Consider the following 22,008-nt stretch of genomic DNA (forward strand, 5'->3'; position numbering starts at 1 on the left):
ACTGTCGAATACGACGCAAACTCAAATTTATTTTATAATGTCAATTGCAACACACAGTCTATTTTGCTCATAGAATTTTCATGAACAGTGCAAATGTATGAGCATCTCTAGAAGATCACCTATTCTAAAAGTGCAAAACGTATCACTTATCTTATTTCTTATAATTTTTAAGGGATCATACATTTTTTCATATAGTAAATCCCTTAATACTCCTATCGAGTTTCCTTCATCAAGCAAATTTCTTTAAATGTGTTGTGATTCGTTAATACATTTGTCTTGTGATGTTCGGATTGACTATACTTTCTAACTACATGCTGCACTAGACAGCGAGGAACATGCCAATGATGCTGCAGTGTGAAACTGTTCCTTTGAAAGACCTAACGATCAGTGGATCTAGTTAATGGATGCCAAGTAAATGTACTATGATGTACTATTGTCTGCGTGATATCAACAGATATTTGGCCCGACAAATTGTAGATACAGGAATACTTTTTATGAATTTGTTCTTGCCAGGTTTGATGTCCAGCAGGTAGACTCCAATGATTTCTTTCATAATCGGGACAGAGTTGCAGGTGTTATTAGGTAGCCGACTGAAATATGTTTTTCTTTTGTAGGGAAGGACACTGAAACATGTAAGTAGGAGAGTAACTTACAGGCCTAAGCTTTGGAAACAACCAGTGATCAAATAAGAGTTGACAGAAAACTTGTGTGCTTGTGTTTACATGGTGATACTCCATCGAGCATATGTCTGGTTTCTGTAATAAAGTATCTAGTTCACTGATTTATTCTCTCCATGGCAATCTACTTGTTTGAGCTGGCTACGAGCCATGTAACGTAAGCGAGGAATACGAGGCTGTATGTTCCACATGGCTGGGTACGTAGCTCTCTCCACATCTAAAGCACGCAATGGCTGACTAGCTCGTAAATTACTTACATATTCCGCTTTCGGGTTGAGTTGACATGTCTCGCCAGAGCATGCAGACGCTTCCCCAAAGGCCAGGTCTCGACATTAGCTGCGCTGTACCACAGGAGAGAAAGGCACTTTCTCCTGCTCCCGACTAGGGCTGAAAAAAAAGCTCGAAACTCGTGAGCTAAACGAGTAGTTCGTGACTTGGCTCGAATCGACTCAAATTTGAAGAATAACGAGTCGAGCCGAGCTTTAGTTTAAGATCGTTTATAGACCAAGTTAACCGAGCCAATCTTACGAGTACTCGTGTAACTCGTTAGGCTCGGTACAAAAGATCAGCCACTTCCAATATAAAAAAAGATCAGCCACTCAGCATCCTATGTCCCAAGCGCACAACACAAGGCCTAACCATTGAAGGCCCAATCGCCTAAAAGACTCATGGGTTACAAAGAAATTACTATTGTTTAGGGATATATATGTAATATATATATATAATAATTTTTATAATATTTAAGGGTTTTATATTCATATCTTTAACGAGCTTAACAAGCTAAACAAGCCAGTTCGCGAATTATACGAGTCGAGCCAATCTTGTATTTGAGCTCGTTAATAATAACGAGTCGAGTCGAGCTAGCTCGTTAATGAAACAAACTCTAGCGAGTCGAGTCGAGCTGACTCGACTCGCCTCGAATTCCAGCCCTACTCCCGACTCTCACCGGCGAGGAAGATGCTCCTGTCCTCCGTCCAGGCCATGCTCTGGATGATCTGTCACCGCCACACCAAGAGTCAAAACTTATTTTTCCTTTTGGGGTCGACATCCATGCTAGTGGACTCCGAAGTCTGAACAGCAGCAAGCAAGCAGAGGTGGCATTGGTCAAATCACGAGGTAAAAAACACCCCGAGAGGGACGGATCGTCTCGCCGGCCCTTTGGACTATCGTTGGGGTCACCAATCATTCATGGCTGGGCAGGAGAAAGGTGAACCGCTCTGTTGGGGTGGAAGGGACTCTACGCCCAGAGATCACAATCTCCACACCCCGAACTTGGGCGAGGGTCAATGGGACGGCACGAGCGCAGCTGCTGGGCACGTCTTTTCCCATTGTTTCCCCGGCCGGTTGGCTGGCTCTCGTCGTCGCCTCGCGCGCGTGCTGTTTCCGGTGTCCTGTGGGCTGTGGCGCCGATTGATTGATCGCTCTCGATCCCATGCATGCATGCCCATGCTCCCTCTCTTTGCGCAAAAAGCTCGTCGTGCTGTGTTCTTCCTCCGGGTGAAAGGGGCTCGTCAGACACGCATTTCCTGGCTGACGTGGATCCGATGATGGTTTAACAATCCCCTCGTTAGAGCATCTCCAACAACGACGCCAAAAGACGCACGCGCAGTAAACTTTCACTTTAGCACGCGCAGGACGTTTTGGCGCGCTCCAGCGGCGGTAGGAAACTAGCGCGCGGGGAAAGGCGGCAGCGCTGCTTCGAGCACGCCTATAAATTGCCGCGCTCGCCACGCGGCCTCCACACTACGCGCACTCTCCTCGCTACTCTGCCGCTTCCTCGCTCCCGCCACCACCGCACCACCATGCCGCCGCGCCGCCGTGGATCGTCTGGCTACCGCGACGTCCTCGAGCGCCCCGGCGGCACCTACTATGCCGAGATCCGGTCCGGCGATGTCCGGCTTGGCCTCGGCACGTTCGGGGCCGCGCACGAGGCCGCCCGCGCGTACGACGGGGCGGCGTGGTGCCTAGAGGGGCCGACGGCGCAGATGAACTTCATCGACGTCTTCACGCGCGAGCAGGCGCGGGACGTCGCCCCTCCGCCTCGTCTTATCACGGACCAGAATCGTGCGGAGCATCGGCGGCGGCGGCGCCGCCTCCTCGTCGCCGAGGAGGACGAGCGAGCCATGGCGGAGTGGCGCCGGCGCCACCCGGAGGACGTCACGGCGGAGCACGCCTTCTGGGTGGAAAGGACGGCAAAGCGCCGCGCGGTGCAGTTGGAGAGGCGTCGGCGAAAGGCACTGGCGATATCGCAGTGTGATATCGTTGAGGCAGGTGGGGTGTGGTTGATCCTCGTTGGGAGGACATGTTGATCAATACCTCAGACAACACCAGTCCGGATGAGGACAAAGACGACTCAGAGTAGGGTGTAGTTGCACCATAGTTCATCTAGTTGCACCATAGTTCATGTAGTTGCACTGTAGTTTTATGTATCTATGTATTGTTTATCAATCTATGCTATGAACTATGTAAAATATCTATATTTTTATTATCTATGTAAAATATGTATGCAATGTTTCGTGAGATAGCACGTGCGCTGCATTTTAGCATGCCTGCTGAAGATACAAGCGCGCTAAATTTTAGCGTGCCGGCTGGAGCCAGCACTGTCCGCCGCGTTTTTCCAGACGATAGACGCGCTGCAAAGTAGTTTTTAGCGTGCCGCGCGTTCGGCGGCTGTTGAAGATGCTCTTAACCATTGGAAATCCCTTATTCTCAAAAAAATATGGAAAACCATTTATGAGTGCTCCGTTTTATAATGCAACACATATTGACTTTTTAAAGAATCAACCTATACAAATTTTCTTTAAGCTTATAGAAAAAATAGCTATATCTAGAATACTAATTACATATGATAAAGTATATCATGAGAAGTATTTTTTTTTGAACCGGGCATAACCACTTTCTATTACTGCAACATAACGGAAATACAGCAAGGTCCACAGAATGAGACAGGAGAGGGGAGAGCGAGTTCAAGCACCGCCGGGAAACCTACTGCGAGCACCCGCCATCGAGATAACTCACTGTAGGGCAAAAACCCGGCGACACCAAATCACTACGAAGTTCATATGGGGCAACCCCCCTAAACAGCTCACAGGCGAGCAGCATAACGGCGAACCCATAAAAGGGATAGACTTCAGGAACGAGAACATAAACCAATGCAAAAGACAACCATCACGAGCATGCCTCCATCTTCGCTGACGCACCACCACTTTTTTCCTCGGCAAATTTCCAGCGGAACTTCTCAGTCTTCGTTCGCAGCGCAGATGCGCATCAGCCTCGTCGTACTGCTCTTCAGCATGTCCACTCCTGCACGCAAATCGACCGCATCCTCTTGCTTCAGCAGTCCTGCCCAATAACCAAGGAAAGCGCACATGGAAAAACAACATTCAAAAGGCGTTTTCAAACATTTAGATTCAATGGTAACACCATTACGACATGTCCAGATAGCCCAGCAAAGCGCAGCGATGCCAACTGTGTAGAAAATCTCCCCATTTGGGAAGTAAACATGACACCAGGAGTAAGCCTGCCATAGGCTGTTCGGACACAGCTCAGTGCCGAGCATGCAGGCAACACTTCTCCAAGTCACTTTAGCTACAGGGCAGGCAAAGAAGAGATGTTGTGAGGTCTCATTCTCCCCACAAAAAGAGCATTTCGGATTTCCTTTCCACCCCCTTTTTTTCATCACATCCCGAGTAAGGATAGCATCCTGGAACAACTGCCACATAAAAATTTTGATCTTTAAAGGAATGCCAGCTCTCCAAACCCACGCAAAACTACATCCTGTGATATTTCTTTTCAGGAAAGAATAAACCGATTTGGTCGTAAAGACCTTTTTATGACCCAGGCCCCACTCAATGTCATCTGATTCATCGGATATACAACTCCCCCTAGCAGCAACAACCACCTGTTGCCATTGCTCCATGAGCTCACTGTTTAATCTTCTCCGAAAAAAGGATAAAGGATCCGCCTCCCAACACTTATTCATAGTGCATTCAGGGGAGTTGCAGATCGAAAATAACCGAGGAAACTAATCCTTAAATGGCATCCGATCACCAATAGGATCAATCCATATCCTTGCTATATTCCCAGATCGAATAACGATTTTTCTACCAGCCATATAAAGGTCTTTCACCTTCATAATATCTTTCCAGCACGGTGAGTCATTCACCTTTGTCTTGACAGAGGCTACCGTGTCTCTGCCAAGATATTTAGCTTTAATGATCTCCTGCCAAAGGCCAGTTTTAGTCTCCAGTTTCCACCACCACTTAGCAAGGAGGCTTAAGTTTTGCTTATGTAAATCTTTCACACCCAAACCACCCTTCTCCTTAGATCTACAGATACGAGCCCATCGCACTAGATAGTAGCGCTTCCTCTTTTTGGACACCTGCCAAAAAAACTTTCTCCGATGTTTGTCCAACCTGTCTATAATGGTCTTCGACAGAAGGAACATAGACATGTAATAATAAGCGATACTGGATATATTAGCATTAAGTAGCGTCAGTCTACCCCCCGAGGAGGCATTACTGCCCAAACCAGAATCACACCTACTAATATACTTAGCTTCCAGAAAATCCCAATCAACCCCTCTAATGGATGAATAACTGACTGGGACCCCCAAATATTTCATAGGGAAGTGGCCAATCTGACAGTTGAAAATGTCAGCATAAGTTTGCAATATGTTGTCATCCCCCCCAACACAAAGAATCTCACTCTTCTGGTAGTTAATTTTCAAACCTGACATGAGTTCGAACATATACAGAAGAAGCTTAAGATTCACAGCTTTATCTGGATCGTGTTCAATACAAAGAACAGTATCGTCTGCATATTGCAGAATTGCTACCCCATTCTCCACCAGATCCGCAGCCAACCCAACAAACAGATTGTTTTTCTGTGCTTGCAGCACCATTTTGCATAAGCACTCAGCTGCGATATTAAACAGGAACGGGGATATAGGATCTCCCTGTCTGACCCCTTTATAACTTTGGAAGTAAGGTCCCATAGTATTGTTCAACTTGACACAAACTGTGCCATTATGCAGGATTTTTCTCATCCACTCACACCATGTTTTCCCAAACCCTCTATTATCAAGGCACTTCAAAAGGAAATCCCAATTAACCTTGTCATATGCTTTCTCGAAGCCGAGTTTAATGACAATCCCACATTTTTTCTTAACATAAGTATGGTGAAGAATTTCATGCAAAGATAAGACCCCATCCATGATATTCCTGTTTTTGATAAAGGCATTTTGATGTTTCCTAAACAAAGTGTCAGCAAAAAAGGCCACTCTATTATCTAAGACCTTGGTAATCAGTTTATAGGGACATCTCAACAAACATATAGGCCTGAATTGTTGGATCTTATCTGCTCCAGAGATCTTGGGCAGGAGAGTGATAATGTCGTAGTTCAACCTATACACGTCCAAGCTTCCATCATGGAAGGCATGGAACAGACCCATAATATCTTTTTTCACTATATCCCAACAGTGTTGGTAAAACTCGGACGGAATGCTATCTGACCCAGGAACCCTATTACTGTTCATAGAAAACAAGGCTTTTCTAACTTCCTCTTCAGAGAAGGGTCTAGTTAGCATCATATTATCAACCTCACTAATCTTCTCCCTCTCTTCCCACACATCAGGATCCATTTGGAATAAGTTTCCAGGGGCAGGTCCAAATAGCTCTTTGTAAAATTCAGTTGCATGATTAAGAAGGTTCTCAGTCCCTTCAATGACCCGATCTCCAACATTCAGAGAATGAATGGTGTCTTTTCTCTTATTACCATTAGCGATCTTCTGGTAATAAGCTGTGTTACTATCTCCTTTAAGCAGCCATCTTTCTTTAGATTGTTGCAGTAAGTAAAGCTCCTCATTGACAAGGATGTCATTGAGCTCCACCAACAGACTTTGTTTATTACATAGCAACTCAGGGTCGATATCGCCATCTTCTTCCATCTCCTCAATCTTCTCCAATTCCTCCTTAATTTTTTTCTTTCTGATCCTCTCATTTCCAAATTTATTAGATCCCCATCCTTTGAAGAATTTTTTCACTCTTTTCAGCTTGATGTTCAAGACATCGACAGGGTCAGATGTATTGACATTCTTAGTCCAAATCTTTTCAACCAGAGGAAGGAACTCTTCAGACTTGAGCCAACTTAACTCGAATCTGAACTCTCTTGTGTGCGGAACTCGTACAACATGATTGTCCGAGGACACCAAGAGAGCATTATGGTCTGACATATCCCTGACCAACTTTCTAACATTAACAAGAGGGAACAGATCCTCCCAATCATTACTCATCAACACACGGTCTAATTTTTCTAGGGTCGGGTGAGCTTGGTTATTAGTCCACGTGTACATCCCCCCACACATATGGATCTCGTTCAGGCACATAGAATTTATAACCGAGTTAAACAAATCAGTATAAATGGAGTGGTACCAATTCTTGTTCTTCTCCCCACTATGTCTGAGGATATTAAAGTCTCCCCCAATAAGGAAAGGTGTTTGAGTGTGGCTACAAAACTCTGCCAGCTCCACTACAAAATCATTTTTGTCACAATCATGTGCAGGACCATAAACTGTACATAAGGTCCAGACTTTCTGAATGTCGACATCAAGGAAACAAACTTGTAGAATAAATCTCCCTTTTTCTCCAGGAGATAACTTCGAACTTCTCTTTTTTCACTCCACAGAGGATGCCTCCTGATTTCCCAATAGCTGGGATCCAGTCCCAGTCAAAAGCATTATGAGGATCTATCTTCCTGAAGTAGCTCTCCAGAAAGTTTTTCTTATGGGTCTCTTGCAGGCAAACAAAGTCCAGGGAATGATCTCTGATCATATGGGATAGGCAGGAACTCATTCCCTTTTTTCCTGCCCCCCTACAATTCCAAAAAATTCCTATCATTTACAATGACTTTTCCTCCCTCTCCCCCCTCTGGTGGCCCTGTAATGATGGACAGGACTGCCAGTTTTGGTATTATCTTTGCCCATATTAGGTTTTTGACTTCTAGTAACAGGTCTAGATATAGCAATTTTAACCTTTGGGCTTTTTTCCTCCTGGATTTTACTAAAATAAAATTGGCCTCAGGGTCATCCCCCTCATCCCCCCATTCAGTGCTAACTGAAGTTTGATCACCCTTTTCATTAGTGATATACATCACACAGTCCCCATCCTGATTGTCAGAGGAGGGGGCATGTACATCACTATTATTTCCCCTCATTTTCTCTAATTCTCCAAGGATATCCACACTAGAGAAATTAGAGTCAGGTATAATCACGCCCATATTAGATGCCCTAAGCATAAGATCATTATTCGTGAGCACGTCAAAAGAATTGTGACATGAGGGAGTACCTTCTAAATTTCTCTTCTTAGATAAAGTCACAGCCATGTCCTGCATTTTGCCAGCCATGTTCTGCAAATTCCTCATGCTGAATCTTATCACATCTTCAGATATAAGTGGAGGAGTAGGTATCACCTCCCCCATATCATCAGGTGAGGCAGGGTACTGTACCATATACTCCACTTTTTCCCGCATCTTGTCTTCTAGGTCACCTTCAATCTCTTCAACCTGGACACATGAGTTGTCCACCTCCGTATGAGACAATTTTTCAACTTGGATGTCAACATCAGCATGAAATGAACTATCAATGCATACCTGGATCTCATCAGCAGATATCCTGTTGTTATCAACAACCAGGAGTGCATGAGATCGCATTTCCTCTTCCTTGTTATATGCCTCTTCAGCAATAGTCTCAATAAGCAGGGTATTATCCTCCTCTGACTCATCTGATTCCTCATGCTCTCCATCAATAACATCTGTAGGAGTAGTTTTCCCAGACATGTCACACTTGCTGGACTCCCAACCTCTCTCTTTTTCTGAGACCTTGGGATCAGCTTTGTTTAGAGTCTGTTTTCCCATAGGTATGTTTTTTTGGCAGTATCCACTTGGGATGTGCCCGTCTGTCTTTCAGGATTTCGAACCAAGATCTTTTCTATCTCATAAAAGAAATCAAAAAAATGTGTTCCAAGCACAGCTTCAGCCACTTCAGGGAGTTCATCAATGTTGCGACAACCAAGCCGGACCCGTACATATTCAGGCTTATGTAGGGTGGCCATGTCGATTTCCAAAGGAACACCAACCAATGAGGAAACATAAGCCAGGTTTCTCTCATTCCTTCTCTCCAGAGGCACATTGATAACTTTAACCCAAGCAGTTTCCATCACACCCTTGGCCCCAATATTGGTCGTCCATGGAACAATTTTCACTACCACACCGCAAGATTTAAGCGTCATTTTGTCATTGTAACAAGCTTTCTTAACGTCTCTCTGATTCGGAAAGCGCATCACGTAGGTCTGGGGGCCAATGGGATGAGCAGTACAATGCCATTTGGTTCCTATGTAATCAGAGAAAGCATCTTCTAACTCCTTAACAGTAGCACTTCCTTCAATCACAGTAATGACCACACTAGTAGCTCTCTCTTTGAGCTGCTTAGCTGTGCACGAATCAGGAATCTAAAAGAAGCCCTGCCCTTTGGCTTGGAAAGCACACATGGGTGCCACACACTCCCAAGGTAAAAAAGTAGTGCAAACTAATGCTAAATGACCCATCTTACTGCATCTCTCGCAAAAAGCTTGCGGACAACTAACAGGGGCATGAGTTGAAGTTTTGCAGATCATGCAAGGTTCATGAGCATTGGTTGGGGTCACCTGAACAGAAGAACAAACGCACTGATCGTTGGGGACGACTTGATTTTTTCTGAAATTCGTCGCCTCGGATCCAGTGGGATTAGGGTTTTTCTCCACCCAAACCCCTCTCCCCAGATCTGGCCCGCTTGGCTCGATCCGCCGCATCGTCCCAGCGCTCGGTGTCGTCCGTCGCCGACGCCACTTGCTTGTTGGTGGAGTGGTCGTCGCCGTCCGCCTCCCTGGACCAGGAAAAGCGACCTCTCCCGCGCCCTCGGTCGAAGCGACCCGCGCCGCGCCCCATCCATCCAGATCCGAAGCCCTCGCGCCGATTCCTACGGAATCCGCGGCCGCCGTGTTCCTCCATCGCCGGAGATCTTGGTGAAGAAGCTACCACCTCCACGAACAATCTGTGGTCACCTCCAATCTTCCCCTCCCACCACTGGAAGGAGGACGAGATTTTTGATCTAGGGTTTCGTGGCGCCGCCCAGAGATGAGAGAGGGCGGCTTCTAGGTCAAGAATGGGGCGAGCCGCACGGGATCGGAGTTTTGTACCCCTCGCATCGTTGGTCTCCCCGCCATGGATCCCTTGATCTCCATCCACGTGTCTCTCATCCGCGGGGGGCGGCGGCACCACACCCGGGCGCGGACCCAGGATGCCTGGGGCCCAGGAACTCCGACCCGCATCGTGACGATCCGGCGCGTACGCTCCGCCCCCACCGGAACGAGCCGCATCCCCGTGTACCGCCGGGGCGTTCGCCGGAATCCGATCGTGAACCCTCGCGAAATGACACGGGAAAGACACGACCTGCCCGATGTCGGGGCATTCGCCCTCACGAAGGAAGCGTGCATCCACCGTGACCCCCCTCTGGTCGATCAACACGAGCCGGAGGGCCCCCCGTCGAAGAAGGATCTCCCCGTCGGCGAAGTTGACAGTGCGTGCCGCGGCGAGGTCCGGTGCGAAGGAGACACGCCAGCGCACGTCGCACTCAGCGGACATAGTCGCACGTTCATATCATGAGAAGTATGATTGTAGATATTAGTAGTTCTATCTATAAGCTTGGTCAAAAATTATAAAGTTTGCCTTCTCTAAAAAAATCTATATGCCCACTTCATTATGAAACGGAGGAAGTACCATTTTGTCGTCAAATCTTGAAATCCCTTTTGTGACGCCGTGTTGCTCGGATTTAGCGGGGAGCTTAGCCCATCTGTTCGGAAAACGCATAACATCTTTGCTAGGGGTTACAGGCTCTTAACCCCACGGCCGGTGGGATCGTTGATATGAATGCGGAACACAAAATAACTGGCGGGGACGATGTTCTTATTATGATATATTTGGTTTAGAATAGTTATCATTACCTGCGGCGACATGAAAAACCCCTAGAAACTCTTTTTCTACAAGTCGATTATTTGGCGTTGCTTCTTAATTATTTCACTTTTAAAGCACAATAGAATATAGATCCTCATATATGTGCACTCACACTTACCCCTATGAACGCACCTACGAATATCCTTTCAACAGTTGACGATGCAATGTTGATAGGGAAGGACGTTGGCGGATTTAGAAGCTCAAAGTAGTGCTATAAGACGGACAGACGGGCGCTAGGACCTACCGCGGCGACAAATTTCTCGTGGCAATCGACCAGGCATGGAAAACAAAGTCAGCCAAGGCAATTACGGAGATAGGGGTCAATTCATCTCTGCTTGGGCATCACCAAGACCTCTCGCGCCTCATGTTCTACCCCGTTGATCCTCGGCACCATCACACGGCCCTCTCTATGCTACAGTACAACTGCGGTCGTTCGGAGTTGACTGTCATTCACCCCACATGCATTGGCGCGGTGAAGGACAACATGTTCGACTAGTCCGTCGGGCTGTGCCTTTGCCTGTATGCATTGTCGTTCCCGTCCGCACGGTGATGATGTCATAGTGGAAGGAAGAAGGGCGATCGAGAGGACATGTGTGGTGGGGGTATGATGACGGAGAGAGGAAGGAAGGGAGAGATGAAGTTTTTCCCATTTTTTTTACCTTTCCCCATTTCTTCCCTTTGGAAGAGATGAGTCCCACATGCAAGTGACCTACTCCCTCCGTTCCGAATTGCTTGTCTTGAATTTGTCTAGATACGGATGTATCTAGACTCATTTTAGTGCTAGATACCTTCGTATCTAGACAAATCCAAGACAAGTAATTCGGAATGGAGGGAGTAGTATATAGAGGGAGCCTATCCGCCGGCTACTTACGGATATTTTGAACAAAGAAATTGGTGAAACGCCATTGACCATGCAGAAATGGAGTGAAAGTGCATTTCCATAGCACCACCAAACAGAATAGAAGTAAAACTGGAGTTTTTCAAAAACTTGGAATGATCCTTAGTAGTGGAAAGAGCAATGCTATGGGGACGACAAAGTTTGGACGACTCATGCACGACGATTAAATCGAGCTGAGGAATCTCGAGCACAGCTGAGCAGTGGCCGCTGGATCTTTTGGTCGTGCACTTATCGTACACACAGTGTCGTGTGTGGAGCAGTTCCGTAATGGAAACCAACTAGGATAAAAAGTAATTATTTTTTATTTAACCAATTGTAGCTCGTTTGATGCCGATATTTAGCATACCAATGTATTGGCAAATCTAAACATTGGATACCAATTGGTTGGCTACCAATTATTTGACCATTTAAAAAAACATTCCAACTTTGGCAACATTTGGTTTTTACAAAATATGGGGTTGTCGAATGTATTATTTTACCCCAAAAGACATATTAGATTTGATAATTATCAAAGAAAACGGTCAGTAAAAAGTAAAATAACATTAAAAATTATACTGATCATTTTTTCCTTCGATTATAGGTACGTACTGAACCAAGTAGTAAGCCTTAATTGTACATGCATGTGAATCGTGGCCACGTAGTGTCAACCGTACAACATGATGCCCACAAGGCTCCGGCGGTCGGGGGCGCGTGGGGCATGGACGGAAACCCCGCTCCTGCCCATGCCGTGCACGCACAACCAGATAACACGCGGAGAGATGCGTAGGACATGCATAGGTACATAGGCAGAGAGTACATAAAGGTACATTACAATTACATAGAGAGCTATCAAACTGCAGAGCCTACCAGTCTGCAAGTACTTCTAGATCTTGTTTACTAGTCGTAATTAGGAGCAGCTCGTGAACTGTTAACATGCCAATGCCTAGCTACCTACGTACAGCTCTGCTGCTGCTGCCGCCGCCGCTGCTCCTCCTCCTCCTCCTCACGCTCGATCGTCTCGACGATACGGTGGACGGCCGCCGCGATGTCGTCCACCGACGAGAGCCGGCAGTCGTCTTCCACCTGCGGCCATCATGCATGGCATCATCAACCAGACACAGAGCGGCTCACATGAATTCATTTGCTACGTACTACGAGGCTACGACACAAAGAAATGGACGTTCGATGATCCTGCAGTCGTACTACGGCAGTCAATCCATGCAGCCCTTCATCTAGCGTCAAAACAATAATGCAGCTTCATCTTTGCGGTGAAACACGCGGAGGTGTGATGTTTTGGAGGAGCCGTCCCGGACAAGGGCGCGGAAAACGAGGCAAGTTAGTTGTTTCGGCGTCACGCGCGCGCTGCCAAGCGAGCGAACGGTCTCGAAAAAGAAACGGCTACAGCTAGCTAGCATGGGGAGTCTGTGGTACGTACGTACCTTGAGGCTGAGGCAGTAGAGTGCCATGTGGCCGGCGCTGGTGGCGTTGAGGTGCAGCACGGCGAGCCGGTGGCCCTGCAGCCCCGCCACGATCCTCAGCAGCTGCCTAGGCCGCCGCCGCGACAGCACCTTCAGGCTCGCGTGGCTCTCCACGATGGTCACCTCGATGTCCGCCACGGCCGACTGCTTCGAGCCCGACGTCCCGTCGTTGTCGGCATTGCCGCCGCTGCCGTCCGCAGAGGCGTCTGCTGCTGGTGTGGCCGGGGCGTGGCGGACGCTCATCGTGTACTGCGGGAAGGTGAAGAAGTCTACAAAGGGCACTGCGGCGGCGGAATCGACGTCGCCGCTGACGGGGCAGTCGTCGCGTAGGCGGGCGTGCCGGTGCGCCTCCAGGGATTGAACTAGCTGCTCCAGCTCCTTGACGTAGTTGATCGCGCCGCCAATTATGGATGCCTGGTCGCCCTGTTCGTAATCACAATAGATACTATGTGCTCTGACTTTGGATCGATCAAGTTCGAAATAAGTACTCCCTGAAAATTACATCCAAATTTTCAAAAATGAGCTAAGGAATACGTACCCTGTGCACATAGGAAGCCGGCATGAGGGACCGGAGCACGCCAAGGTACTCGTTCATCTGCTTGCGGCGGTTGCGCTCGACGGCGATGTGGGTCATCCGCTGGCTCTCCGCCTCCTCAATGTTCTTTACGCTCCTGGCTCTTCGCCGCTTCCTCCTCCCTGCCGCACCTGACGCCGACGCCGCGCCCACGGCACCGTCGTCCGCGTCTCCACGGTCACCGCCGTGCCCCGGCGGCGGCAGCGCCAGCAAGGAGGAACTGCCTTCCGGGACTTCGGCGCTCGGGATCATCACGGAGGTGCTCGCAACCGCGGCGCCGCAGTGGGCGTTGCTTCCGTCCAACTCCACGCCACCGCCGTGCCCGTGCTCATTCCCGCCCCAAACTCCACCGCCTCCTCCTACTCCTTCGGCAGCCATGGCGCAGCGCCCAAAGAACCCTTTCGAGAACACCACGGCCTCCAACGCCATACGCGCGCGGCGCGGCTCGGCTTGATCAAGGAATTGACGAAGATGGAGATGTGCACGGGGAAGAGAGATGTCTCACTACCTAGCTTCTAGCTCTCAGTCCATGGCTCCATTGCCAGAATAATTTATACCCGCAGCACCACTGGAGCGGCCAGGGCGCGGGCTTACGTGGTTTGCGGTGTGATTAGGCTATGATTTGGTCGGACTGCTGGCACTGCACGGCACGGCGTCGTGCCATGGCAGGGACAGAGAGAGAAAAGAGGATGACGGGACGGTATGCGAGTCATCCGGAAATGCAACATTGGCTTTGCCAAGAAAAACACGCCCAAGAAAAACGCAAGACACGTCGCGTAGTTTTTCCTTTTCTTTTGGAGACCGGCTTCACGGTCCACCCCGTGCGTACCGGGTAGTATGAATTTTCAAATGTACAAAAAAGAGTATGGTACTCCCTCCGTCCCAAAATACCCGTCAGAGAAATGAATAAAAATAGATATATCTAAAACTTAAACACATCTAGGTACATCCATCTTTGCAACAAATATTTTCGGATGGAGGGAGTAATTTTTTCAACATAGTACAGACACAAATACTCATACGCACATGCATCCATTCCTATGAATAAACGCGTGCACACACACTCTACCACTTATGAGCGCCTCAGAGAGAGACTGAGTCGACACATCAACATGAGATTGATGAAGTCGTCATAGATGCCTTCAACAACGCCGGAAGGCCTGAAATAAATTTAAAAAATGTGACCACCAACGCTAAGTATATGACTTGAACCCCGATGGGTTGGTTCCACCACATGCAACCTAACTTCAAAAATAAATAATCTATTTTAATCCGTTTGTGAGAAAGCATGAAAGAGACAGGAGACTTGAATTTTGGACCTCAACGATAAGAATCCGCATGGTTAAGGCGCCTTACCAAATCGTCCCTTTTTCTTTGGATTGAATGGTTCGTATGCTTTTTAAGTCTTGAATTTCGAACACATCTTGTTTTCGGCCAGATTGGTTGGCACTTCCAAAATCCCTTAGGACAGACTCCAAATCAAAGGTTGGTTTTGGGGAGTCAGGACGTCCACTACGCAGGTTTCCGACAATCTGATCCCACCCAAAACCCTGGTCGGTTCTAGAAACCTCGCCGCATTCACATAGGTTCACCAGCCACTCACTTACCCAAATTAAATCATGTTGGTACGACATGCCACCTGAGAAACCTACTCCAGCTTCAAAGTTGGCCGGCCTCCCCCAAACCCTATGCCCATCCACTTTTCCCCTCTCCCAAAGTTGTCGCACAACATACCTTCATGGTGTTTCGTCCTCGTAGAGGCTTGGGACTTCGACGGTCCAAGTCAATCAAAGAGACGGACACTTGCTGCCAGCCGAACGGGCAGCTCCTCTACGTCGGGTTGGCCGAGTCCGAGCACGAGATCTACCTTCAAGTCGAGGAGAGGCAGACGAGCTTCTGCGCCACGAGCGCGATGTGCGACCGGGGATGGATGCCACCACGGTTGGAGTCCGCTTCCTTAATTGGCGTTGCGACAAACAATGACAACATAGGCGGCGACAATGACGATGGTGCCGTCGGTCTCGGAGGCCATGCCTATGAGGTCATGGTCTAGTACTTAACTTAGGTTTTCATTTAGTTTAGCTAAATTTAGATTAGTTTGGATCAAACTTTTTAATTTTTATCAAATATGCATGTAATATGTCATATTAGATTAAATTCCGTCCTTAATGTGCGTTTGAACTGTTTGAAATGAGGAGTCATTTGAGGGACATGTTGGATGGTTGGTGTTCACGGACAAGCTGGCCTGGACGTGTTCACAGGACATTTGATAGTGTTCATTTGGTGATTGCAACTGGATAAGCCCTTATTTCATCTCTAATAGATGCCCTAATAGTTATATTTGGGATTTTTTTTTGAGGAATTAAGTCCTCGCTAGCAAACACCTCAAACCAATAATCCCTCAAAAATTGATTTTCATCCTTCAAAACATAGTTATCCCTACTAAATTTAGTCCAAAGCGGTAAATTGTCAATAAAATAGTCAGTCGTCCCACCTTCCTCTCGGCACCGACCCACTGCCCTCATCACCGCCATCCAACCCCCTGTGAGGGAACCTTTTCATGCGACCATTTGACAATCCCCATCCTCTCTCACAGCTTCTACTCGCTTGCCGGTGCTGGAATCAGCTTTTTCATCGCTGACGAGCCCGCTGCCAAGTAGCTCCGCTCGGTGGTCGTGGAGGTCTGTTTTTGCGAGGAATTGAACCAGCCAAACCTGGAGATGGCGTAGGAAACACCTACATAGCCGACATGTATGGACTGGCGACGGAGACTGTTGTCGCCACCTTGTCGCCTCCCCGATATTCCAGCCATGTTCGTTGCATCCATGCCTATGAATTGTCTCTGCAAACTGCTAGACAGCACTGCCTATGTCCTCCACCACTGTCCGGCCTTAGCCTAGCTACATCTCCGGCCACCGTGTCTTTGACCTTATCCGCCCACAAGGTATTTGTCAAAATGGCTATACGATTGTTTTCCTATTTTGATCAAATAAAGGACTCGAATTGTGTAGATGAAGATATTATGGGAGATGATCTTCGACGATTCATCATGGGAGGAGGAAGAAGAATATGATGACTTTGAGTTGGAGGTTGTTGTGGTTTCTATTCAGGAGGATTTTCTATGGCGAAGGCTCGATTCTCGGTTTGGTCGAAGGACGTTACTTTGAGATAGAATCATGGGTCATGATGGTCTAGTGAGGGATCACTTTGCACCGAATGCAATATAGGTTTCGTATTTTCAACGCAGATTTCGGATGCACGAAGATCTTTTTAAGACCATTGCAAAAGTTGTGGAGAAACATGATCCTTGGTTTCAACTGAGAAGGAATGCAGCAGGAGCAGCGAGTGCAAGTACATTATTGAAGATTAATGCATTCATTCGAGTACTTCATTGTGGATGTCCGTCCGATGTCATTGATGACTATGCTCGCATTAGGGAAGATCTCATCCTGGAGTGTGTGAGACAATTTTGTGATGTTGTGATCAAAATTCATGGAGCAGAGTTCTTGAGGGCTCCTAGTGATGAAGGTATCGAGAGGCCCATGGTAGAGAAATGAATAGAGAGGTTAGACCGAGATGTGTGGATCAATTGATTGTATGCATTGGACATGGAAGAATTGCCCTGTTGCATGGCAAGGTCAGTACAGAGGGTATTGTCATGATCCAACCATTATTTTTGAGGCATTGGCTATCTGGATTTCACACACATACTTCGGGATGCCTAGTTCTCATAGTGATACCAATGTGCTTTCTCGATCTCCTCTTTTTGCACGGCTTGTTATCGAGGACATTCCACCTTGCAACTATGTTGTCAATGGCAATGAATACAACATGGGATACTACATAGGTGACGACATCTGTCCTCCATGAGCCACATTTGTGAAGACAATCCATCGTCCTAAAGGCAACAAGAAATCTCACTTTGCAATTATGCAAGAATCTTCTAGAAAGGATGTTGAGAAAGCTTTTGGTGCGCTTCAGCGACGCTCTGTGGCCCTGCTGAGTATTGGAACCCAGAGACGTTGTGGAAGATCATGACAACATGTGTTACCTTGCACTACATGATCATCGAGGATGAGGGGGAGAGAGAGGACCCACATGACTTTCAGTATATCTTCAATGGGCACCGGTGGAGCCAGAACATAAACCAAACAGGATTGAAGCCTTCCTCCAACCACACTGAAAGATCGAGGTCCGTCAAGCTCACAACCGACTTCAAGAAGATCTCATTGAGCACCATTGGTGCCTTCATAGCACTTGATTGTTGTTCCTTTATCGTCTTTATTTGGATTCTTAGTTCATTTGGACCATATATTGTGTTTGAATTTCCATGGTTATGTTTGAGAATATTATATTGGGTTAATTGGATATATGCCACTACAACTTTCACGAGTTGAAAAAATGCCATTACAATTCTGCACATTGGAAAAATACCATTACAACTCTTTCATTCTCCTCTATATGCCATTATGTTAAATTTGAGACACCAATACCCTTGTCTTTCTCCTTTCACCCTCCTTTCATATTCTCTTCTAACAAACCGACAACCATGCCATTAACAGCGTTCAGCAGACTGGAGCTCGTCGTCGCCATGTTGGCGCCGCCACCGTTGCCACTAGCAACAGCGTAACCCCTGGCCCCTTCTTCCGCGTCCCAACCCACGCCTCTAGCCTCTTCCTTGATCTCGTCATCACCACCGGACACAATGGTCGCCATGGGTTCGAGCTCAGCGAGATCTTGTTGGCCCAGCCCGCATGCTCCTTGGTCACGCCCCATGGCGCGCTGCACGCCGCATGCACCTACGCCCGCGCAGGCCTAGCCCAACGTCCGTCTGGTGAGCTCTGGCGTCGTCTACACGTGCAGAACAAGCATGATTCGGCCATGTTCGGTGCACACATGAGGTGGCACTACTAGGAAAATGCTTATAGGTAGAAGTTTACCAGTAGCGCCTATTTTTGACCCCATGCTACTGGTATTTACCAGTAGCGCCGGGTAGAAAACACGCTACTACTATTAAATAACAGCAGCGTTTGTTAGCTTGGGCCGCGCTGCTGTTACATGGGCCGCAGGGCAAATACAATAGCCTACTTACCTGTAGCGTTTGTTTCGAACGGGCGCTACAGCTGGTGGGCTTAGCAGTAGCGCCGGCCTCTACCCAACGCTACTACTAGGGGAAAAGAAAACCTGCCCGAGCGCCCCCACACCCCTCACTCTCACAATCGATCCCCTCCGAAGACGCCGCCGCGGTTAGGGTTCCTCCCCGGCCGCCTCACTCCCGTCGACGGTGCCGTGCGCCGCCACCACACGCGGTCCGCCTCTCGCCTCCTCCGACGCTCCAGCCCCGTAAGTCCCCCTCTCGATCTCCTCCTCCCTGCGCGCGCCACCACTAGCTAGGCTCCAATCGATTCGCCGCGGCGGCTCGCCATGTTTTGGGATTTCGCGTGGGGAAAAGGGATTTAGGGATTGCACGGTGACTCCGCGGTTCGATGCGACGTGTTCCAGGCTTGTTTCCTTGCGTGATTGGGGAGAGAGTAGAGAGAGAGAGGGGTTAGGTGAGACAAGTAGAGGCTTTTTGTTGCTCATCGAAACTTGGGTTTGAATTCTTGATTAGCAGTTTAGCAAATATAATTGAAACTTGGGTTTCAATTCTTGGCTGCTGTCCCTTGAGCAGTGGCGGCGGCGGCAGTGCCTAGTGTTCTAGGGTTTAGAGAGGGGTTCTTTCCTGACACTAGGGTTATATCGTGAATGCTCCTCCTTTCATCTGAATGATGTTGATTGTGCCAGTTCTTCTTAAAGGTCTAAATGTTTGTATCCTCGTGATGAGCTACCCTATGTGTGAATTTGATCCACTAGCTTCAGGTTGAAGAGAGTGTTTGTATGTGGTGATGCTCAAATTGTCAAGTTATTATGGTGCGCATTTGAATATATGCTAACGCCCGTTTCAAAAAAAATGCTAACTGACCTGTCTCATATCTCTGTTTTCTTGAATGAGAAAACTGACTTTGCTGTGTTAATTAGGACATGTTGATGCTATCTTTTGTCTCTGTGTGTGATTGTTCTTCCCTTGTATTACCTCTTAGTCTGGTGCTTATATTTTGTAGTAGAAAATGTTGGCTACATTTTCACCCACTTGTGAATTCTATACTAGGCTCTATTTGGGTTATTAGGCTCTGTTTGGGTTACATGATCTCTATTAGGTTATTGTCTGAACTGAACTACAATTTAGTTGTTATTTTGCTTGCCATGTGAACCTCATGTGTATTCTCTATGATGTGTATATTATTCAAAACCTGATGTGTGTATTGAAAACTTTATATTTAATTTTTGGATCGTTAATCCTCTAATCATATTGCTTTAGGGAAATGACGCCACCACCACCACCACCATGCCGACGGTGCAAGTCAAGGTGCACCAGCAGCCTTGCAACTGGCACGCTGTTCGGCATCTACTACCAGTGGATTTTTCTTCATGCGGCGGTAATAAATTATATGAAACTAGTAACCACTATTTTGTTTTTAGTGTTATTGGCATTAATGCATCGTGTATATATCATTTTGCTTTTGCACACAGATCGTCCCATGCAATGTGAGGTCAGAATTCAACAAGCTGGCCGGAGACTCTGTGACCTTTGAGGCTCCTGGGGCCCCCCACACTATGGAGGTCGAGAAAGGATGAAATATGACGCAGGTGGGAGAAGATGGATGGGTCCGTTTCATCGCCCACATGCGTATCACCGGTGGTGAGTTGATCAGCTTCTCCTTCAGAGCAGAAAGACCCAAGTTGGCCGTGATTTATGTCAACAAAGCAGAAGATGATGAAGATGATGATGATGAGGACGATGACGACCCACTTGGTGAAGCCATCGTTGCTCAAAGAATGAGGTTGAGCAAGGAGGAGGTGTGCAACCTATGGGACATCATTCCGCCACGTGCTGACTTCGTCGGGGTGCCATTCGTGACCCGCCTGACAAGTACCATGGTTGATCGGCATATCATGGTATGTTGCACTTACTGTAGTAATTTGTTGATATGCTTTATTGTTATACTTAGTGTAGAGTCCGATGATATATATGCTTAGTGAATCTTATATACTCAGTAAATCCGATGACCTATATGCTTAGTGAATCCGATGATATATATGCTTAGTGAATCTTATATGCTTAGTGAATCAAATGATATATATGCTTTATTGTTATACTTAGTGTAGAAATGTAGTACTGTCTTTTGATAGTGTAATGTGTGAGACTACTTATTAATTGATATGTTTTTCTTATTCAGAAATTGCCAAAGAGCCTATCTGAGAGTTTTGGTATCAAGCCTGATGAAGAAGGCTCTGCTGGAATACGCCTTGCCGCGAGGGGCTCCATCACCACTTGTGCGTACGGCGTGGACACGGACGGTCGCACACACTTCAGCTCGATTGGGTGGAAGAGCTTCCTCGTCGGCAAGAATCTTCATGTTGGACAGGCAATCCTAATTACTATCAGGAACACCCACCGCCTAGGCTTGAGGATGATGGTCGTCATCGTATCATCTAGAACTACATATGCTTGTGAGATCTATCCATGCATGCGTGTGGATGTTGAACCATATATATGCTAGTATGACTACCTAGTAGACTTATCAACCATATATGATCTATCCATGCATTGTTGACTACTATATATGAGTTTGTGAGATTGTGTGGTTATATTAAATGTGGTATTTGTCGTTAATGCTTGTGAGATGGTTCTGTGAACTTAGTTTATTTGCACTGGACTTGTCTTGATTTCAATGAATATTGCCTCTGACTCTTTTTATTTTTAATTTCTATTTACCTAGTTGTAGCGCGGGGAGAAAATAGGGCGCTACTACTATGTGATCATAGTAGTAGCGTTGATAGAGAAAGAGACGCTACTACTAAGTATTTTAGCTACAGCGCTTGTTTAGAAATGCGCTACTGCTAAATAATAGCTGTAGCGCCCTACCAGTAGCGCTGGTGCCCGCGCTACTGGTAGCTCAAAACCAACGCTACTGGCAAGCATTTTCCTAATAGTGTGGAGCTCCAGCCTCTTCAACGTTGTTGTATCCAAGAGCTCCGAGGATCCCGAGCACACGCGCACAAGGGCCGCAGACCTCCTCCCCGCAGCTCCGCATGGTCTGCAGCGGCCTCGACATTTTGTCGAGCACCCTGCATGCGTTCACCTGTGTGAACCAGCTGAGCCACAGCGGGATGGCTCTGACGAGTGCGGCTCTTGGAGCCTTGGAGGTACAATGCTAGCGAGGTGCAGAGCAAGGGTGGCGGGGCATGGAGGTCCATCACGTCCCAAGGCTGCGACTGGACGTAGTACGTCCTCACGGACGATGACTAGTCCGCGTA

General features: G+C 47.4%; 2 protein-coding genes and 1 pseudogene across 3 annotated transcripts; 2 read left to right on the forward strand and 1 right to left on the reverse strand.

The window, feature by feature from the left end:
* The first annotated feature begins 2,479 nt into the window (after nt 1–2,479).
* LOC147966204 (uncharacterized) lies at nt 2,480–3,039 on the forward strand (annotated as a pseudogene).
* Nucleotides 3,040–12,397: 9,358 nt separating this feature from the next.
* Nucleotides 12,398–14,447, reverse strand: LOC125512657 (transcription factor bHLH94-like). Of its 2 annotated transcripts, XM_048677756.2 has the most exons (3): nt 13,615–14,447; nt 13,038–13,499; nt 12,398–12,681 (listed from the first exon to the last, which is right to left on the reverse strand). In XM_048677756.2, the coding sequence occupies exons 1-3, from the start codon at nt 14,077–14,079 to the stop codon at nt 12,550–12,552; spliced, it is 1,059 nt and encodes a 352-aa protein (XP_048533713.1). In that variant the 5' UTR covers nt 14,080–14,447; the 3' UTR covers nt 12,398–12,549. The 2 variants fall into 2 exon arrangements, with proteins under 2 accessions (XP_048533713.1, XP_087384857.1); XM_087528731.1 differs by lacking the exon at nt 12,398–12,681 and having other exon boundaries at nt 12,688–13,499.
* A 5,881-nt stretch (nt 14,448–20,328) lies between these two features.
* On the forward strand, nt 20,329–21,251 carry LOC147966205 (uncharacterized). Its single transcript, XM_087530752.1, has 2 exons — nt 20,329–20,646; nt 20,928–21,251. Exons 1-2 carry the CDS (start codon nt 20,329–20,331, stop codon nt 21,249–21,251), a joined length of 642 nt encoding a protein of 213 aa, XP_087386878.1.
* Nucleotides 21,252–22,008: the final 757 nt, after the last annotated feature.

Source organism: Triticum urartu, chromosome 6A (genome assembly GCF_056163025.1).
Source record: "Triticum urartu cultivar PI428250 chromosome 6A, HENAU_Tu73, whole genome shotgun sequence".
In the NCBI taxonomy this organism is placed as follows: Eukaryota; Viridiplantae; Streptophyta; class Magnoliopsida; order Poales; family Poaceae; genus Triticum; species Triticum urartu.

What these genes read in the sequence shown, in the direction of transcription:
- LOC125512657 (XM_087528731.1), bottom strand. Translation starts at nt 14,079, where the DNA reads ATGGCGTTGGAGGCCGTGGTGTTCTCGAAAGGGTTCTTTGGGCGCTGC. An exon ending in CGGCTTCCTATGTGCACAGG is followed by an intron (nt 13,500 to 13,614) that starts GTACGTATTCCT and finishes GATTACGAACAG; the next exon opens with GGCGACCAGGCATCCATAAT.
- LOC147966205 (XM_087530752.1), top strand. Translation starts at nt 20,329, where the DNA reads ATGACGCAGGTGGGAGAAGATGGATGGGTCCGTTTCATCGCCCACATG. An exon ending in TGGTTGATCGGCATATCATG is followed by an intron (nt 20,647 to 20,927) that starts GTATGTTGCACT and finishes TTTCTTATTCAG; the next exon opens with AAATTGCCAAAGAGCCTATC.